The sequence below is a fragment of the Arctopsyche grandis genome, chromosome 9, assembly GCF_051622035.1.
Source record: "Arctopsyche grandis isolate Sample6627 chromosome 9, ASM5162203v2, whole genome shotgun sequence".
Lineage (NCBI taxonomy): Eukaryota > Metazoa > Arthropoda > Insecta > Trichoptera > Hydropsychidae > Arctopsyche > Arctopsyche grandis.
In genome coordinates, this window is record NC_135363.1 from 6052374 (window position 1) to 6068016 (window position 15643).

The 15643-nt window shown below is 33.6% G+C and overlaps 1 protein-coding gene across 1 annotated transcript in view; it reads left to right on the top strand.

Annotated features, from left to right (window-relative positions):
• The window catches only part of Dscam4 (Down syndrome cell adhesion molecule 4), a 202950-nt gene that overhangs the window by 98340 nt on the left and 88967 nt on the right, over window positions 1-15643 (top strand). Inside the window, exons 7-8 of the mRNA XM_077438728.1 lie at window positions 10162-10337; window positions 10412-10681. Coding sequence (XP_077294854.1) covers window positions 10162-10337; window positions 10412-10681 — 446 coding nt within the window. The remainder of the gene's footprint in view (window positions 1-10161; window positions 10338-10411; window positions 10682-15643) is intronic.

Here is a 15643-nt window from a genome sequence, read left to right on the forward strand (position 1 = left end):
GTTGGGTTAGGTTTGGTGCGGTTAGCATGTTTAGTGAATAACTTACAATCTCGAATTCTTTGATTTCGGTGATAGTTAGGTTAGGTTGGGTTAGGTTTGGTGAGATTAGCGAGTTTTTTGTATATTTTTGCAATGTCGAATTCTTTGATTTCGGTGATAGTTAGTTTTGGTTGGGTTAGGTTTGGTGAGGTAACCACCTTTTGTGTATATTTTTGCAGTGTCGAAATCTTTGATTTCGGTGATTGTTAGGTTAGGTTGGGTTAAGTTTGGTGAGATTAGCGAGTTTTTTGTATATTTTTGCAATGTCGAATTCTTTGATTTCGGTGATAGTTAGTTTTGGTTAGGTTAGGTTTGGTGAGGTAACCACCTTTTGTGTATATTTTTGCAATGTAGAATTCTTTGATTTCGGAGATGGTTAGGTTAGGTTGGGTTAGGTTTGGTGAGGTTAGCGAGTTTTTTGTATATTTTTGCAATATCGAATTCTTTGATTTCGGTGATGGTTAGGTTAGGTTGGGTTTGGTTTGGTGAGATTAGCGAGTTCTTTGTATATTTTTGCAATGTCGAATTCTTTGATTTCGGTGATGGTTAGGTTGGGTTGGGTTAGGTTTGGTGCGGTAAGCGAGTTTTGTGAATAATTTACAATCTTGCATTCTTTGATTTCGGTGATGGTGAGGTTAGGTTGGGTAAGGTTTGGTGAGGTAATCACATTTTGTATATATTTTTGCAATGTCGAATTCTTTGATTTCGGTGATGGTTAGGTTTGGTTGGTTTAGGTTTGGTGAGGCTTGCGAGTTTTGTGTAAATCTTACAAACAGGAATTCTTTGATTCCGGTGTTGGTTAGGTTAGGTTGGGTTAGGTTTGGTGAGGTTTGCAGGTTTTGTGTATATATTTGCAATGTCGAATTCTTTAAATTTGGTGATGGTTAGGTTAGGTTGGGTTTGGTTTGGTGAGATTAGCGAGTTTTTTGTATATTTTTGCAATGTCGAATTCTTTGATTTCGGTGATGGTTAGGTTAGGTTATGTAAGGTTTGGTGAGGTAACCACATTTTGTATATATTTTTGCAATCTTCTTTTCATGTGATTTCTATTGTCCCTGTCCCTGTCCCTATTCCAATTTTTAAGTTGTTTATACCACCGATGAAAGTTGTTTAGTTTCAGAATATCTCCGTAGTATCGGTGATTTTTTACTGCTTCGTTTGCCTTCATTACTTGGTCTAACATAAACAGCATAAAATGGCGCATTTCCATTCCTCTATTATTGGTCCCAATAAATTTAACTCAACAATGAATTGGCAGCAATAACTTCAACATAATTATTAACCTATGCTTCACCTGTTTAGAATAACGCCTCGAATACTAACCTTTCCAAGCTCCAAATAATACAAAATAAATCTCTAAAAATAATTTATAATACACCCATAGACACTAACTTGAAAAAACTGCATGCCGTATATAATATTCCGTTTGTTACAGACATTACTAACACACTAACCAGTAGATTCTATGACAGAATCACTCAAATCGAAAGCACAACAAAATGTCTATATCCTTTAGGTATAAACACAGATTACCTAAACACAATCTGCTTTAGGTCATCGACTTTAATGAGTCTTTTATTAATATTATGTATGAGATGTATTATGAGCATTTATAAGAATTGTAAATAGTTTTTTGAGCTCTTTTTCCTATTATGCTGTACATTATCATTAGAATAATATAATACTATGATTACTAACAAAATTAAATTAAAATTTGTAAAATATAAAATGATCAGTAGATCAGTAGCTTTTAAAATAGATATACATACATACGATGTATTGTGAACATAATTTCATAATAATAAAAAGCATATATAAAGTAGACGAAATTGTTTTTGACGATGCGAGTATGTTATAATATAAAAATTCAATACAGTACAAATAAACATAAGCTTCACAATTATAAGTTGGTTCGTCGGCGTGTGTAACTATGAAAGGCCTAGCACGTGGAGCGTTCATTAAATCAACTTAATTTCTCGGAGTTAACGGGTGGGTCGCTGTGTCGTCGGTATGTAGCTTTAGCGGACATGGCCAAGTACCATTAGCAGACACGCCGAGCGAAACTTTCCAAAAGCGTGTATTTACCTTTTAAAACTTTCAATTATAAATGTGCCGAGTCGGAAATTTACTTTAATCGCGAGATACGCCGTCACTGTCTCGGCTAATTCATTAATCACGAGCTCGTTTCCTTTTGCCTTTGTCTCTCTCACCCACCCACTTGTTCCACCTCTCTCTACCACCTACAGCCCACCCCCTCCCACCCCCCCCGGAGGCTGTGTTTCTGTGTTTGTGTTTTTGCGATGGGATATTTTGCTGTGCGATAGTTATATGTCTTGTGTTTGAGCGGTGTTTTTCTTCTTTTCCCGGTCGTAGATCGTTCGGTGTGCTCTTGTTGGTAAGATTTATTTGATGGGAATTGTATCAAATACGTACATATGTATATGATCATAATCATTTTCAGAAACGTGTTTATACATATTTTTTCCCTAAATTATTCTATTCATCTTCTTCTTAGTTTTTGTCGAATTGCTTTGATTCTGAGACATTTCATCGCAGACGTTTCATCGCTGACAATTTCATCGTGATGGTATTTCATCGCACGATCATTTCAGAAACGTGTTTATACATATTTTTTTTACAAACCTCCTTTACGTTTCACTTACAATTACAATTCGGGAAAACATTTGCCTCTTATTCGATCGTTTTCATACTTTGCCATATTGCTCATTTTGGTCATCAATATAAGTAAATGGATCTTCCGACATTATGATAGAGATAAAATATCGTTTAAGACGCGTTTGAAGTTTGAAAATTTTAAATCTGGGTGACGTCTATGTAGTCTTTAATTTTATACATAGATGGTGGTAGTAAAAACATAGATGGTGGTAGTAAAATAAAATTATTGGTATTTTTATTCAAAGTAATAATTTATATATATATACAAAACTAATTATATACAAAACTAATTATCCCTAAAGCATTATATTCATAATATTATATATACAAAACTAATTATCCCTAAAGCATTATATTCATCTTCTTCTTAGTTTTAGTCGAATTGCTTTGATTTTGAGACATTTTATCGCAGACTTTTCAACGCTGACAACTTCATCGTGATGGCATTTCATCGCACGATCGTTTCAGAAACGTGTTTATACATATTTTTTCCCTAAAACATTCTATTCATGTTTTTCTTGGTTTTAGTCGAATTGCTTTGATTCTGGTACATTTTATCGCAGGTGTTTCAAAGCTGACAACTTCATCGTGATGGCATTTCATCGCACGATCATTTCATCGCAGGGACCGTTATTCAAATATGTTATGTTGCTTTGAATCATAGTTACTCTTTTATTAAATTCACTTCGCCAATCGGTCTAACAAACTTGCCACATTATTCCGATCGCTTTGAAACTTTGCCATTTTGCAAAATTAAGCCGATTAGAGATTTCAATTGCTTCTGTTAATTCAATAGTGATATATAATCGTAATAAACACGTTTAATAATCCAAAAGTTTTGGATAAGGTCACCTTATCCAAAAATTTTGGATAAGGTGAGCTGTCACCTTATTAAGGTGACAGCTCACCCATTGCCCATAGACTTGTTTGTTTGACTTTCCGTCCCCCCAATCGTTTTGTCAGATTTTAATTTAAAAATAAATGTAAATAAAAAATCTCATATACTAAAATATAAAAAAAATAGTTATAAAATAAAATAAAAAGGCAATTTAAACAATATTTCAATAACAAATGTACGACAATATAAACTATGAATATATAAAATGTGTGGGATTTCATAATTAGGATTTCAATCAAAAAGATTTCAATCAAAATTATGATCCCGGCTTAAAATATTGTAATTAATTATATTACTAAGAGGCTTGGGCCGCGTAAGTAAGTATGTAATGATATAAAGGCGTTCTTGCAATGAAATGCCGCTGTGATAAAGAGTTTGTGCGATGAAATGCCACCGTGATGAAGTTGTCCTGTGATGAAGTGGCATGCGCAATGAAATAATCATGCGATGAAATGTCCGGATACCAAATTAATATTAAAAAAAATATATAATATTGAACGTTTCCAGATAATTTTGTAGTATATGTATGATCTAATACCAAACTCGGTGGTTCTAAATTGAAAACTGTAGATTTATGAATTGAACAAATAAACAAACAGTTACATAACTACAAATCATAGAAAGTACATATGATATGTATGATTGTTTTGTACTTTTGCTTTGTAGGGCTACAGCTACAGGCGCTCGAAATCAGAATATTCGAAATACTTTTAATACGAACTTATTTTTTATTTTCAATCTACAGCAAATTTAGTTCTATTTGATCTACCAGATTACAATTCTCTCAAAATTTTAATAATACATAACTTGACCTTTTTAAGACTTCATCTTAATAATTTAAAGCTACTATTCGATATTGGAATATTTGGAACCCCTCTACAGTTAATACATATGTATGTTGTAAGTGGCCTCATGAATAGATGAATACATGTTCCACGTCAAAAAACAACACATATTAAATTTAATTCCATTATAATAGTATTTTATCTTATAATGGCGTGCTTTATCTTCTCAAGACGTTGGCAATTATTCTCTTGATCTTTTCATTCGCCTTCCTGCATAAGGATGTATTCTGAGCATACTATTTACGTAACTCGGTTTATTTATAGTATTGTATCCTTTCTGTTAATATACATAATTTAGTTGTATTACGATATTCATGCGTCATCATATTTAAATAGATTTGGCTTCTGTTATAAGATAATTGTATTATTATTAAACGTTGTCAAATTCGAAATTTAATACCGTTTGATTTGACGTTGAAGTGTGTGTATTCGAGATAAATTTACATAGGCTATTACTTGTTATTACACATTACATATCATATATGTACGTAAGTCCTCGACATTAAACGAAAACTGAGGCAAAATCGATTTACCTTACATCTGGTTTTTTTTTTTTCCTATTTTTAATTACAAATCTTACTAATCACCATCCGTAATTATACGCTACCTTTAATCAATGGACAGGTCCAAAATTTGGAATATCAAATGAAATATTTCAAAATCATGGATAAAATCAAGTCCTCTTAGTTGAGGATTTGATTTTATCCATGCATGGAGTTAGCATATGCTATAGAGCAGAGTGGTCACCCGTTCAAGTCCCACTAGAGTCCCGTTGTTGGCCAGACATTGGTTTGCGCCTCCAGATCGATATTTGCAGTTTACTAATTTCGCTGATTTTCATTGAAACGGTTGCTGTAAATTGGCATTCCCTTTCCTATCTCTCTCTCTCTTGCTAATCTCAAGTTATTTAACGCCTTGAGGTTCGCCAGTTTTATTATAAAAATGCTGCAAAATTTTCTCCATAGATGTCACTGTGGATGTTTGTATGAATTCGCATTTGTATAAATGCGTATATGTTGTATTGTATCTGTATGAGTACACTCGTCGCTTTGGAGCGACCTGTAAAAGCAAGTGTACATGTTCTATGAAATAAATAAATAAATAAATTAGCAAACTAAATAAACACATTAAATAAATAAATTGGTATGGCTGTATGTCAGTACCCATATTTATTCTTCATCTTTTGATCTTAAACGAATTTTTGTTGTTAATCTGTCATGAATTTTTACACAAATTGTCCGAAAAACACTTTTTTTAAATTATAAAAAAATTTATCTTTTATGATGTCTAGTGTTATTTATTTATTTCCACTCAGAGATGATACAGTTTGACATGGATGGTCGTACTTTTATGTCGGCCTGCTCAAATAAATATTTAAATGGGTCGAGAGTCTTCAAGTGGTTGTTTTTTTTTTCACTTTCATTTTTTGACAAGATACAACATCAAAAACGGTCCTTTAAATTATTCACGTACCTATGTACACACATATTTCAGTATTAATATTAGACGTTCTCTCAGCAAACACGCGGCGTAATCGTTTCTGACGAATTAAAGCATTAAAAATGTCTAGAATGCTAAATCTCGTTGATGCGAAAAATTTTACGAAAATGTAATACGAGGTAGAGAATATGAGATAATGTCGTTCTTCTTCGTCTTTTTTAGTATATGTATATTTATATATATATACATATATATTTTGAGTCTTTTGTCCTTTTTTTTCTCCGCGTCCCTACATATTAGCGTCGGGGTCCCTTTGTCTTGTGAAATCCCCGGGTTTTAAGTACTTTCCATTAAGGACATGAAATAAAATGAAAAGCTCGCAGACTCTTTTGTTTAAATGAACGATCCTCTTAGCCGTGTCCTGGTGGCATTTATACGGCCATATAATACAATATTAAATCATTATACTATTGCTCAAGGCGCGATTTAGCCCAGGACGAAATTGCCCAACTTTAAATTGAATATAAACCGAGATACGCTCGCATACATAGTACATACGTATAGTAATACGTAGAACGGTCAAAAAGTTCTCGGAAAGTGATTATTGTTAGTGAATAGAATAGTATGTATATTGATACGGGGGTAAACCCTTTGCGATTTATTTTATCACATATGTACATATATATATAGTATATCTGAGGTTGTCAGATTTCATGCAAATCAAACCGGGAAAAAAAATTAGATCTTTGACTTTTCTATAGATATATTTTCAATCGAAGTGATAATATTTAGAATATCTGTAATTGATTATTTTCCTTCTATTTTTAATATATGTAAATGAGAAGTGCTAGAAGTACAATGAAGAAACCAAAGATAGACTTCACTGAGAGGATTAGTGAAAAATCTAATAAGGTTTTTATCCATTTTCTTCCGCTTTTTATATTCAATATTAGCAAAATCACAGAAATCTTTCAGTCTTTCTGTTCTGACAGTGTTTATTCCGTGTCTGCGTGTGATGAATCATTCCGAGTGTGAGAAAATTAACGATTCAAGATAAATTGATTGATGCCTGATACACATTTTTTGCCTCCCTTCTACACGTAGTTCTCCAAAAAGTATAAGCCAGAGACAAATAGTTCATTATTGAATATTGCTGCAGTGTTTACCAGATTGTCTGGTCCAGACATCGACTTAGTTTATGTTAATTCTGAGTTAAAAAACTTCTGTGGGAATTTAAAAAGTAGTAAACCGGGACATTTGGGCGTCCCGAGTGGTTTGTTCGGGACACCGGGACACTGGACTTAAAACTAGTGACAATCCCGATTAATCGGGACGCCTGACATCCCTAAGTATACCCAACACAGTGAGATATCTTGGTCTTATGGTTTTCCATCATATTAATAGTGTATCAGATTGCTTGAAATTACAATCCGACATTGATACGATATCCGAATGGTATAATGTATGTCTTATGTATCTTAATATCTCTAAATTCTTCTCACTCACACTTTCCAGAAATCATCATCTAATTATTAGTAACATTAATAACGTAGACCTTATTACGAAAAACTGTGCCAAAGACTTTGGTGTTCTTATAGATCGCAAACAGTCATTTAATGAGCATTTTAACTATATAGTCACTAAATCATACAAACTGTTATCATATAAAGAAAAATGATAATCAAATAACAACTCATACTTTAGGTATATTCTGAAGATAGAGCTTTTAAAGATCCAGCAAAATTTAAGCAAGCTTTTACCGCGATGGCTGCTGAAGTCACAGTGAAACTTTTTGTAGCGCTGTGGCCAGAATCAAAGAAAAAAAAAGAGCTTGAAAGGAAGAAAAAAAATCGCGTGGGAAAAGTGCTTTGGCTTAAACGGTACATATGATATTATAGACATGTTGAAAAAGTAAGCGCGCAATTCAATTAGCTTTCGTGTTGACTTTTCGAGAGCTTTTTGAACACCCCCGCGTATAATATGACCGAATTCGTACAAATCTTGGCAAAAAGCTCCAAATAGTTTGGTGGATACTTAAGAAGCGGATTAAATTTTAAATCGCTTTCATAAAACCTGTATTAATTATGATTGTTAGGCGTCGCGGTTGAATTTAACGGCCGTAATATTGCGCGAAAATGTTTTCGCTTAAAACGGTCGAAATCTGCGCCGAAGAAGCTTTCCTTGGTTCATTTTTCAGAAGTACTTATTTATATGTGGGGGGTCTTATTGGATCGTTTATTATTTATGGAGATTTTCCGGTTTTTCAGAAGTGAAATCCGCCCGTATATCAAACTTGTGAGCTTAATAAAAATGGCAATAATCGTTATTTTGCGTAATCAATTGGAATAAATTGAAAAGATTTGCGAATTTATGAAGCCGACGATTTAGTGGGGCGGTTCGTTTGTCTTTTTAGGTATCTGTTATTTTCGTTTTCTGATTGTATGATTCATTTTTTCAAATGGTTACTTATTTATTTGTATGAATAATCAGTATATTGAAGGCCTTTTTATTATTTTCTCAATTTCTTTAATCGTTTTAATACAATACTATCCATCATTTCCCGTTATTGTAGCTTACAAAACTTGAAAAGGCTCTGGCCCCTACCAACGTATAGTCCAAGTTAGGGTCCCATATGATAGTAAGCCAAATTTTGTGTTTCTTAATTGAAACATGATAGATATTACACGGAGCAAAAGATAGAGTGAGTAGTGGTAGAGCATCCTTAATTGTGAGTAGTGGTAAGTTTAATTAATTGTGAGTGGTCTTAATAGAGTTAGTATTGATAGAGCATAGTTAATCCGTTGACCAGTCAGCTCTGATTGAAACCCAGACCAAAACTGCCGAATATTTAGGGCGAAATCACACAGGGAAGAACGGCACGTCATGTGCTTGGTTCCCCGCTGTGAAGGGTTTCATTTATTTTCTTCATTTCTTCAAATATGGGATACACCGTTATCGATCACTGTCAAGCAAGGATAAGTACAAGCATACAATTTTACCTAAAACACTCCAGGGGCTGATTTTGGGACGGTGTATGCTGGGCATTCCATGAATATTTGCAAGGCATCCCACATTTTTTTTGCATGTTTAAAACTATCTAAAAAACCATCTGCCACGTTCATCACTGTGTGTTTTCGCTCTTATACACAGCATGTATGTACTCTTAACATGGATACGTCATTGGTCAATGGGTCGCGAGACCTCATTGGCTGTTGTATACAGCTTGTTCATACGTTGGTGCGAACTCCCTGTCGGGTGATTGATGATGGTTAAAAAGTAGTCCATGAGCACAAATTACCTAATCTCTACGTTACAATTTTATATTTAAGCGTTGCCTTCATTCTTTTTTGTGGTTACCTTTCGTTATTCAGTTTACTTGATATTGAAACTATGTAGTTGATATATAATTTAATAATATTAATAATTTATTAATCTTTATAATTAAAAATGTAACTATGTATATAAGAAAGGGTACTACCCATATCTCTACCCCACTCCTTTCCTTTTGGGCGTGCTTGGGTATAATTCCCTTGAACTTCGGAGAAACTTCTCATTAATTCGTTCCGTTCTCCAGCTACTGCGTGGTAATACGTCATGCCTATTGTTGCTGGAACAGTTGGGACTTTATGTCCCTAATAACTATGTGCATGGTAGACATTTTCATCATTTTATGGTTGTACCACCTGCTTACACAATTCTTTTTCAAATGGCTCCTATTCCAAGAGCTATTCGACTTCTCAATGAAATCGTTGCTGCCGTGCCTGAATGCGATATTTTCCACTTAAGTGAGCGTAGATTATCGGATATTATTTTAACATATTTATTTGGTAACCTACGCTCATCATTATTGTCTTAATTTGAATGTGATGTATGTGTGGAATCTTAATCTACTGTCTTCCATTTGAGCCTCGCAGGGATGTTTTGTAGCTAGATATTTGTAGCTTGTTCTTATTTATCGGAACAGGCTGCAGGTGACATTCCTTTGTTTGTATTTTTACTTATTTTAATTTTAATTATTACTTTTTTATGATTGTCTTAAATGCTGTATTATTTTTTACTTTTCTTTTTTTTTGTAATTTTTTGTATCTTAATTTTTTGCTTTTGCTTTTTGTTTTATTTTTTTTTTCTCCCTCTCTTATTTTAATATTTTATTATGTAAGCCATTGTGGCGGATTAGGTTCTTCCTGTAATGCCACAATGGTCAAAAACGTTAAATAATTTAACTTATTTCAGTTTCTTACTGATTCAAATGCTTGTTTCCAGATGGTTTAAAGAGCGTCACGAGCAGCTGACAGGTCTCTCAACTTCAGACCGAATAGAAGTGTCCGGAGGACTGTTGCGCATATACCCAGTGATGCTCGAAGACAGAGGCAAATACTTATGCTGGGTCAACAACTCGGCCGGCGAAGAGACAGTTCAGGTCACGCTGACAGTAACATGTAAGTGGAAACTAATAGAAGTCATTAAAAGAGTGTTTGAAGCTTCCGGCTTAACATTGCGGTTTTACTTTCAGCGACTTTGACTGCTTCGATCAGGCCCGCCGTTCAGACTGTGGACGTGGGGGGAGAAGCGTTGCTGGAGTGCGTGGGTGGAGGACATCCCACAGGAAGAGCCAGATGGTTACACGACGGCAGAGCAGTGGCTGCTGGTCCCAGGCTTGTTATCGACCCACCAGATAGACTGGTGATCCGATCGTTGACCAAACCGGACAGAGGGATGTACCAGTGTGTGATCGCTAACGAATGGGAGCAGGTGCAAGCTACGGCTGAGCTCAGACTTGGAGGTTTGCTTTTTATCTCTCTTATGTACAATTTAAATTTTGAGTGTGGCCCATTCATACCTATGTATACATACATACACTATGTACGTACATATGTGCTTACAGTTCTCAACATTGATTTAAAGATCTGCCATTTCTATCAAAAGTTTTTCAATATATGTATATTATTTGACCTAAAAGCTATCCTTGTGGTGTTCCACTTTTGCGACATTATACGATCTTACTAGTTTTGTGCCCGATGAAATATCATCGTATGGGCTATGGCATATAAAGCTATTAATTAAAAAATAAATTTAAAAAAAATGTCAGTCGTGTGTTCGATCCGCACGCGGTCGTCTTTTTTTCGGATGCCTTTTAAATATATTTTATTTCATATTTATGTTTTAATTGTTTAATATGAAAAAAATGATAAAAACCACCTACCTATCTACCTACATATAAACAATATAAAACACTATTAGAAAAAATAATTAATTAAATAAATTTTCAATAGATGGCGCTAAATACTTAGAGACTTATTTCCCTAGCGGAAACATTGATAGCAAACAGTATATATGTATAATATATAAGTTTTTGCTGATATGTTATTATGTTCGTATTATATTCGTACGTTTTGTTGGCAGTATTTTAATAGTGACGTACATATGTCGAACTAAAACGACTATTTTAGTACGGCGAGCGTAATCTCACACAGACACACAGAAAAACGCTATTTTATATACATAGGTACAACATTCATTCAATCATCCGTCATTTTTTTCTTTCAGTAGCATCATCTTAAGTATAATTTTAACACATTTTATACATTTCTTATCAATTCTTCAAACCCATATACATAATTATGAGACCAACACTTTCTATGTCGTATTTTTCACTCACATTTTCTGCTTTAATACCTCCTCTATATTTCAAATCAAAATCTAAGTAATCTTTGTATTTTTTTTATTGGAAATTATTTATAAAATCGTCATATTCATTTTCCGCAGATTTGTTTTTATATCTTTAATTTATCCTACGATGTTGTAGATGTTGATTTTATGCAGTGTATTTTAGGTTGATAGCTGATTAACAACTAAATTAAATAAAAATTTATTCTGAAAATGCTATGTCTACTTTGTAGCAGATTTTGTTATTTTACACCTACATATTATGTACATACATTCAAATATTTTCTCTACAAATATTTTTATTTCTATATAAAAGTATAGAAAGCGCGACGTCTATCTGTCAGTGTTCATGAAACCTCTAAGCTGTAAAGTGTTTGAATTTATTTAAAATTTTTCAAAGGTTTTAAATTAGATATGTACACTTAAACTTCAAGTAAGTAAAAAAAACAAAAACGCACCCATTCTGAAACAAACCTGAACCATTGCTGGATATGTCTTTTTATCGTGTAAATATCCCACTAAAAATAGTCAGACGTGTTTGGAAAAACATATAGAATTAATAAATCGATGAGTGAGTCACTGCTAAAAAAAAAGGTTGACAAACACTGATACCCTCTGTGGAGTGTATCATCTTATCTGACGTTACATTATTATTATTTTATATCTGAGATAGGAGGATAAAAATGGACAGCGATATAGCGGGCAGCAGTGGTTAGTGTCCCGAATGCGGGCTTTCATTTTTCCACTTTTGGATAATTCCTCTCTTTTCAGATAAGAATCTTCCCAGGCTCGCATGTCACATAACTCATGTTGGTAGGACGAGGGGGAGGGAGGGGGGTCGGCGGGTTTCGGCGGTTCTACATTTGAGAACCGCCATACTAACCCCATCACGCCGATAAGGCTTCCTTCATTTCCGTCCCCTTGCAAAGGATTCATCCCTTTCCCCCAAAACCACGACTAGAAATATCAGTTTTTCTAGCATAATAATATTGTACGTGTATTCAGCTCGAATGCCATTTGAATGTGGGTCGATTTAGATTTAAGTTTTATAATATGTTTATACATATGTTCATATATAATATTAACTATACAGTCTTCCCGTATAACTTATGATTACGTAGGTTGACTCGTGTAGACCCTATTCAGATTATTTATATTATTGTTCATTTAAATTATCTACGCTTGCCTGTATGATTTTGTAGTCTTACGGTGAGCATTCATAGAAAAGTTTTTCGCCTATGATCTCCGCGCCGGATTTCTGGCCTATGACATTTTTCATAGTCAAAAAGCTCTTAATTTGGTTTCTGAAAATCTTTTTTTTCTTTTTTCAAATACAATTTTAAGATCTTATTTAAAAAATACACTTACTTCATCGCTATATATGTATGTATATAAAAATCGTAAAGTTCGTTGGTAATAGAGTCAATTTTTAGTTTTCGAAAGACAGCAAGGAACACAACTAGAACCCGACCTATTGTATTGTGCTGTAGAAAGCTTCATCTGTCAACAGACAAGTTTTAGGTTTTTGAGAAACTGCTACGACAGATATAATTCTACAAATTTTTTTGCCTATTCGTATTTTTTTGATTTTTAAATGCTTTTTATTATTACTAAATTGTGTTCACAACAGATCTTATATCTATTTTAAGGGTGCACCTCACGGGATCGAATTAGAAATGCACGAAAAACCAAATATCGGAAGGCAAAGATTGAAAATCGAAAGATCTTAAGTCGAAAGATAAAAAAAAGAGTGCATGGTAAACGGTACATACTATTACCGTTTACCAAAAAAAAGAGTGCATATTAAACGGTACGTATTAATGTGTGTGCGCAGAATACAGGAGGAAAAGCCTGTTCCTATTGTTCCTGTTGTATCCTGCTCGCGCAAATTAAGTGAGGATATACGTGAGTATGTACCGTTTACCATGCACTCTTTTTTTTGATCTTTCGACTTAAGATCTTTCGATTTTCGATCTTTACCTTCCGATATTTGGTTTTTCGTGCATTTTTAATTCGACCCCGTAGGGTAGACCCCTATTTTAATAGCTACTGATCTACTGATCATTTTCTATTTTACAATTTTAATTTCATTTTGTTAGTAATCATAGTATTATATTATTCTAATGTTAATTTACAGCATAATAGGAAAAAGAGCTCAAAAACCTATTTACCAAAAAACAAAAGCCGATTCGTATAAGCTTTCAACTTTCGTACCAAATTTGAGTTTCATGTCATGACGCACTTCCTATCTCAAGTCACTTTACTATCGCTATATGAAGTTTTAATTTTCAATCCATTATTTAATAATTTTCCATGAAATGAGTCAATAAATCAATGAGTCAAATGAGTCAACAGTATAACTCGATAATTTCGTTAATGCTTACCACCAAGAGGCGCCTAGGTTCATGCCATGGGTTGACCTTGATTGAAAATAATTTATTCCGAGTATAATGTAGTTTTACTGGTCAGACTTGAATATCCGTGACTCCAAATCGTTTCATTTCCTATCAGAATTTGCCGATTTATCTGATTTCATTATTGAAGCGGTTCCTCCATTAAATTGGCGAAAATCATCCAACATTATCTAACCGGTGTTGTGTTTTTTTAAGTATTGGCAGTCACAAATTTTTGATCTTTGAGAAGCCATATATAGCCTACATACAGACTATTTATTGAGAGCTTGTCTACCGATTTGTCTGCAGATAAATCCATACATCATTGCACACTTTTACCAGCTTACATTCTAATCGGTATTTACTCGCTGGAAAACTCGTATTTTTCTCCTACATATTGCGTCCGTTTGATTGTTTGAACAATGAAAATGTCAGCAAAAAAGTCCCATCAATATCCAGCATACCTCCTCTTTGTCGTGTAATCTGTACAGTGTGTACATTCTAAGCTTTAAACAATACAATCGGTACATTCAGACATGAACGTACCATCCCTTTGTATACTGACAGCAACACCCCGACCTTATACCTACATAATACCTTATATCACATGATTCGATATGATAGAAACGGATTCATTACGATTTGCTTTTATAAGAAATTCGATATCGCATCATACATACATATGTACATGCGTCAAAGAAATCGTACAAAGGGGAAATCGATTCCAATATAATATTCCTTTGTGGACCTCTCCTTTCATCGTAATAATGGACGCAATACAAAGTATACGTTTCGGGAATCGATATTATGACTGTCTTGCGTTATTATGTGTATAATACAAGTAGGTATGATTTCAATGCCGGAGTCTAATTGCAATTCGATGGTCAACAAGACGAGAGGATCTCGTCTGGAATTCAAATGAATAGAAAATTGTATCGCCGAACTTATGTATCTCGTCCCTTTGTACGATAGGGCTTATACGGTATTGGAATTTATATTAAATTTTCGTAAAACTTCCATACAACGTACCATGTTATAAAATTTTGAATTGACCATAATAGACGTTCAAACAGATTATAAAGATTTCGTATTACCTAATGGAACTAAGATAACAATATACTGTAGTTTTCCATCGTTAAATTGTATAAGTTATATTTCACGTTGTACAAAATAAATATTTATCGAATTTTTAAGTTGACCGAAAATGGTAACCTTACAGGTGTCCTCTTTAAGTTTTTAGATTAAATTATCTCCTAAGCCGCTTAACCGATAAGACTTGAACTTTTTTTATATGTAATATAAATTATTTATTTCATACAATTAACTTTTACTCTAGAGAATTTATATTTTTTTATATTTTTCTCAGAAACCTTTAAGGATAAAATTTCATATCCAGAAGTTTAATTTTAATACAATATTATATAGAAAATGAAGTGAAGTCAGTGAAGATCCTTCAACCTGAAATGGCACTTTACTCTTATTCGATTTTTCTCCTTCTATTGTTTTCGACACTTTAAATGTGTGTGCTTGCTATTCAAGAGAAAATTCAAGAATAATCACTGATGAAAACAAAAAAATCATCAAATCTTATAAACCAGAAGTGGGATTTTTTCCTCTTAGAAAAGTCAAAAATGTTGTGAGCACACGATTTTTTTCACACCACTGAACTTATCAAGCTGAAAATT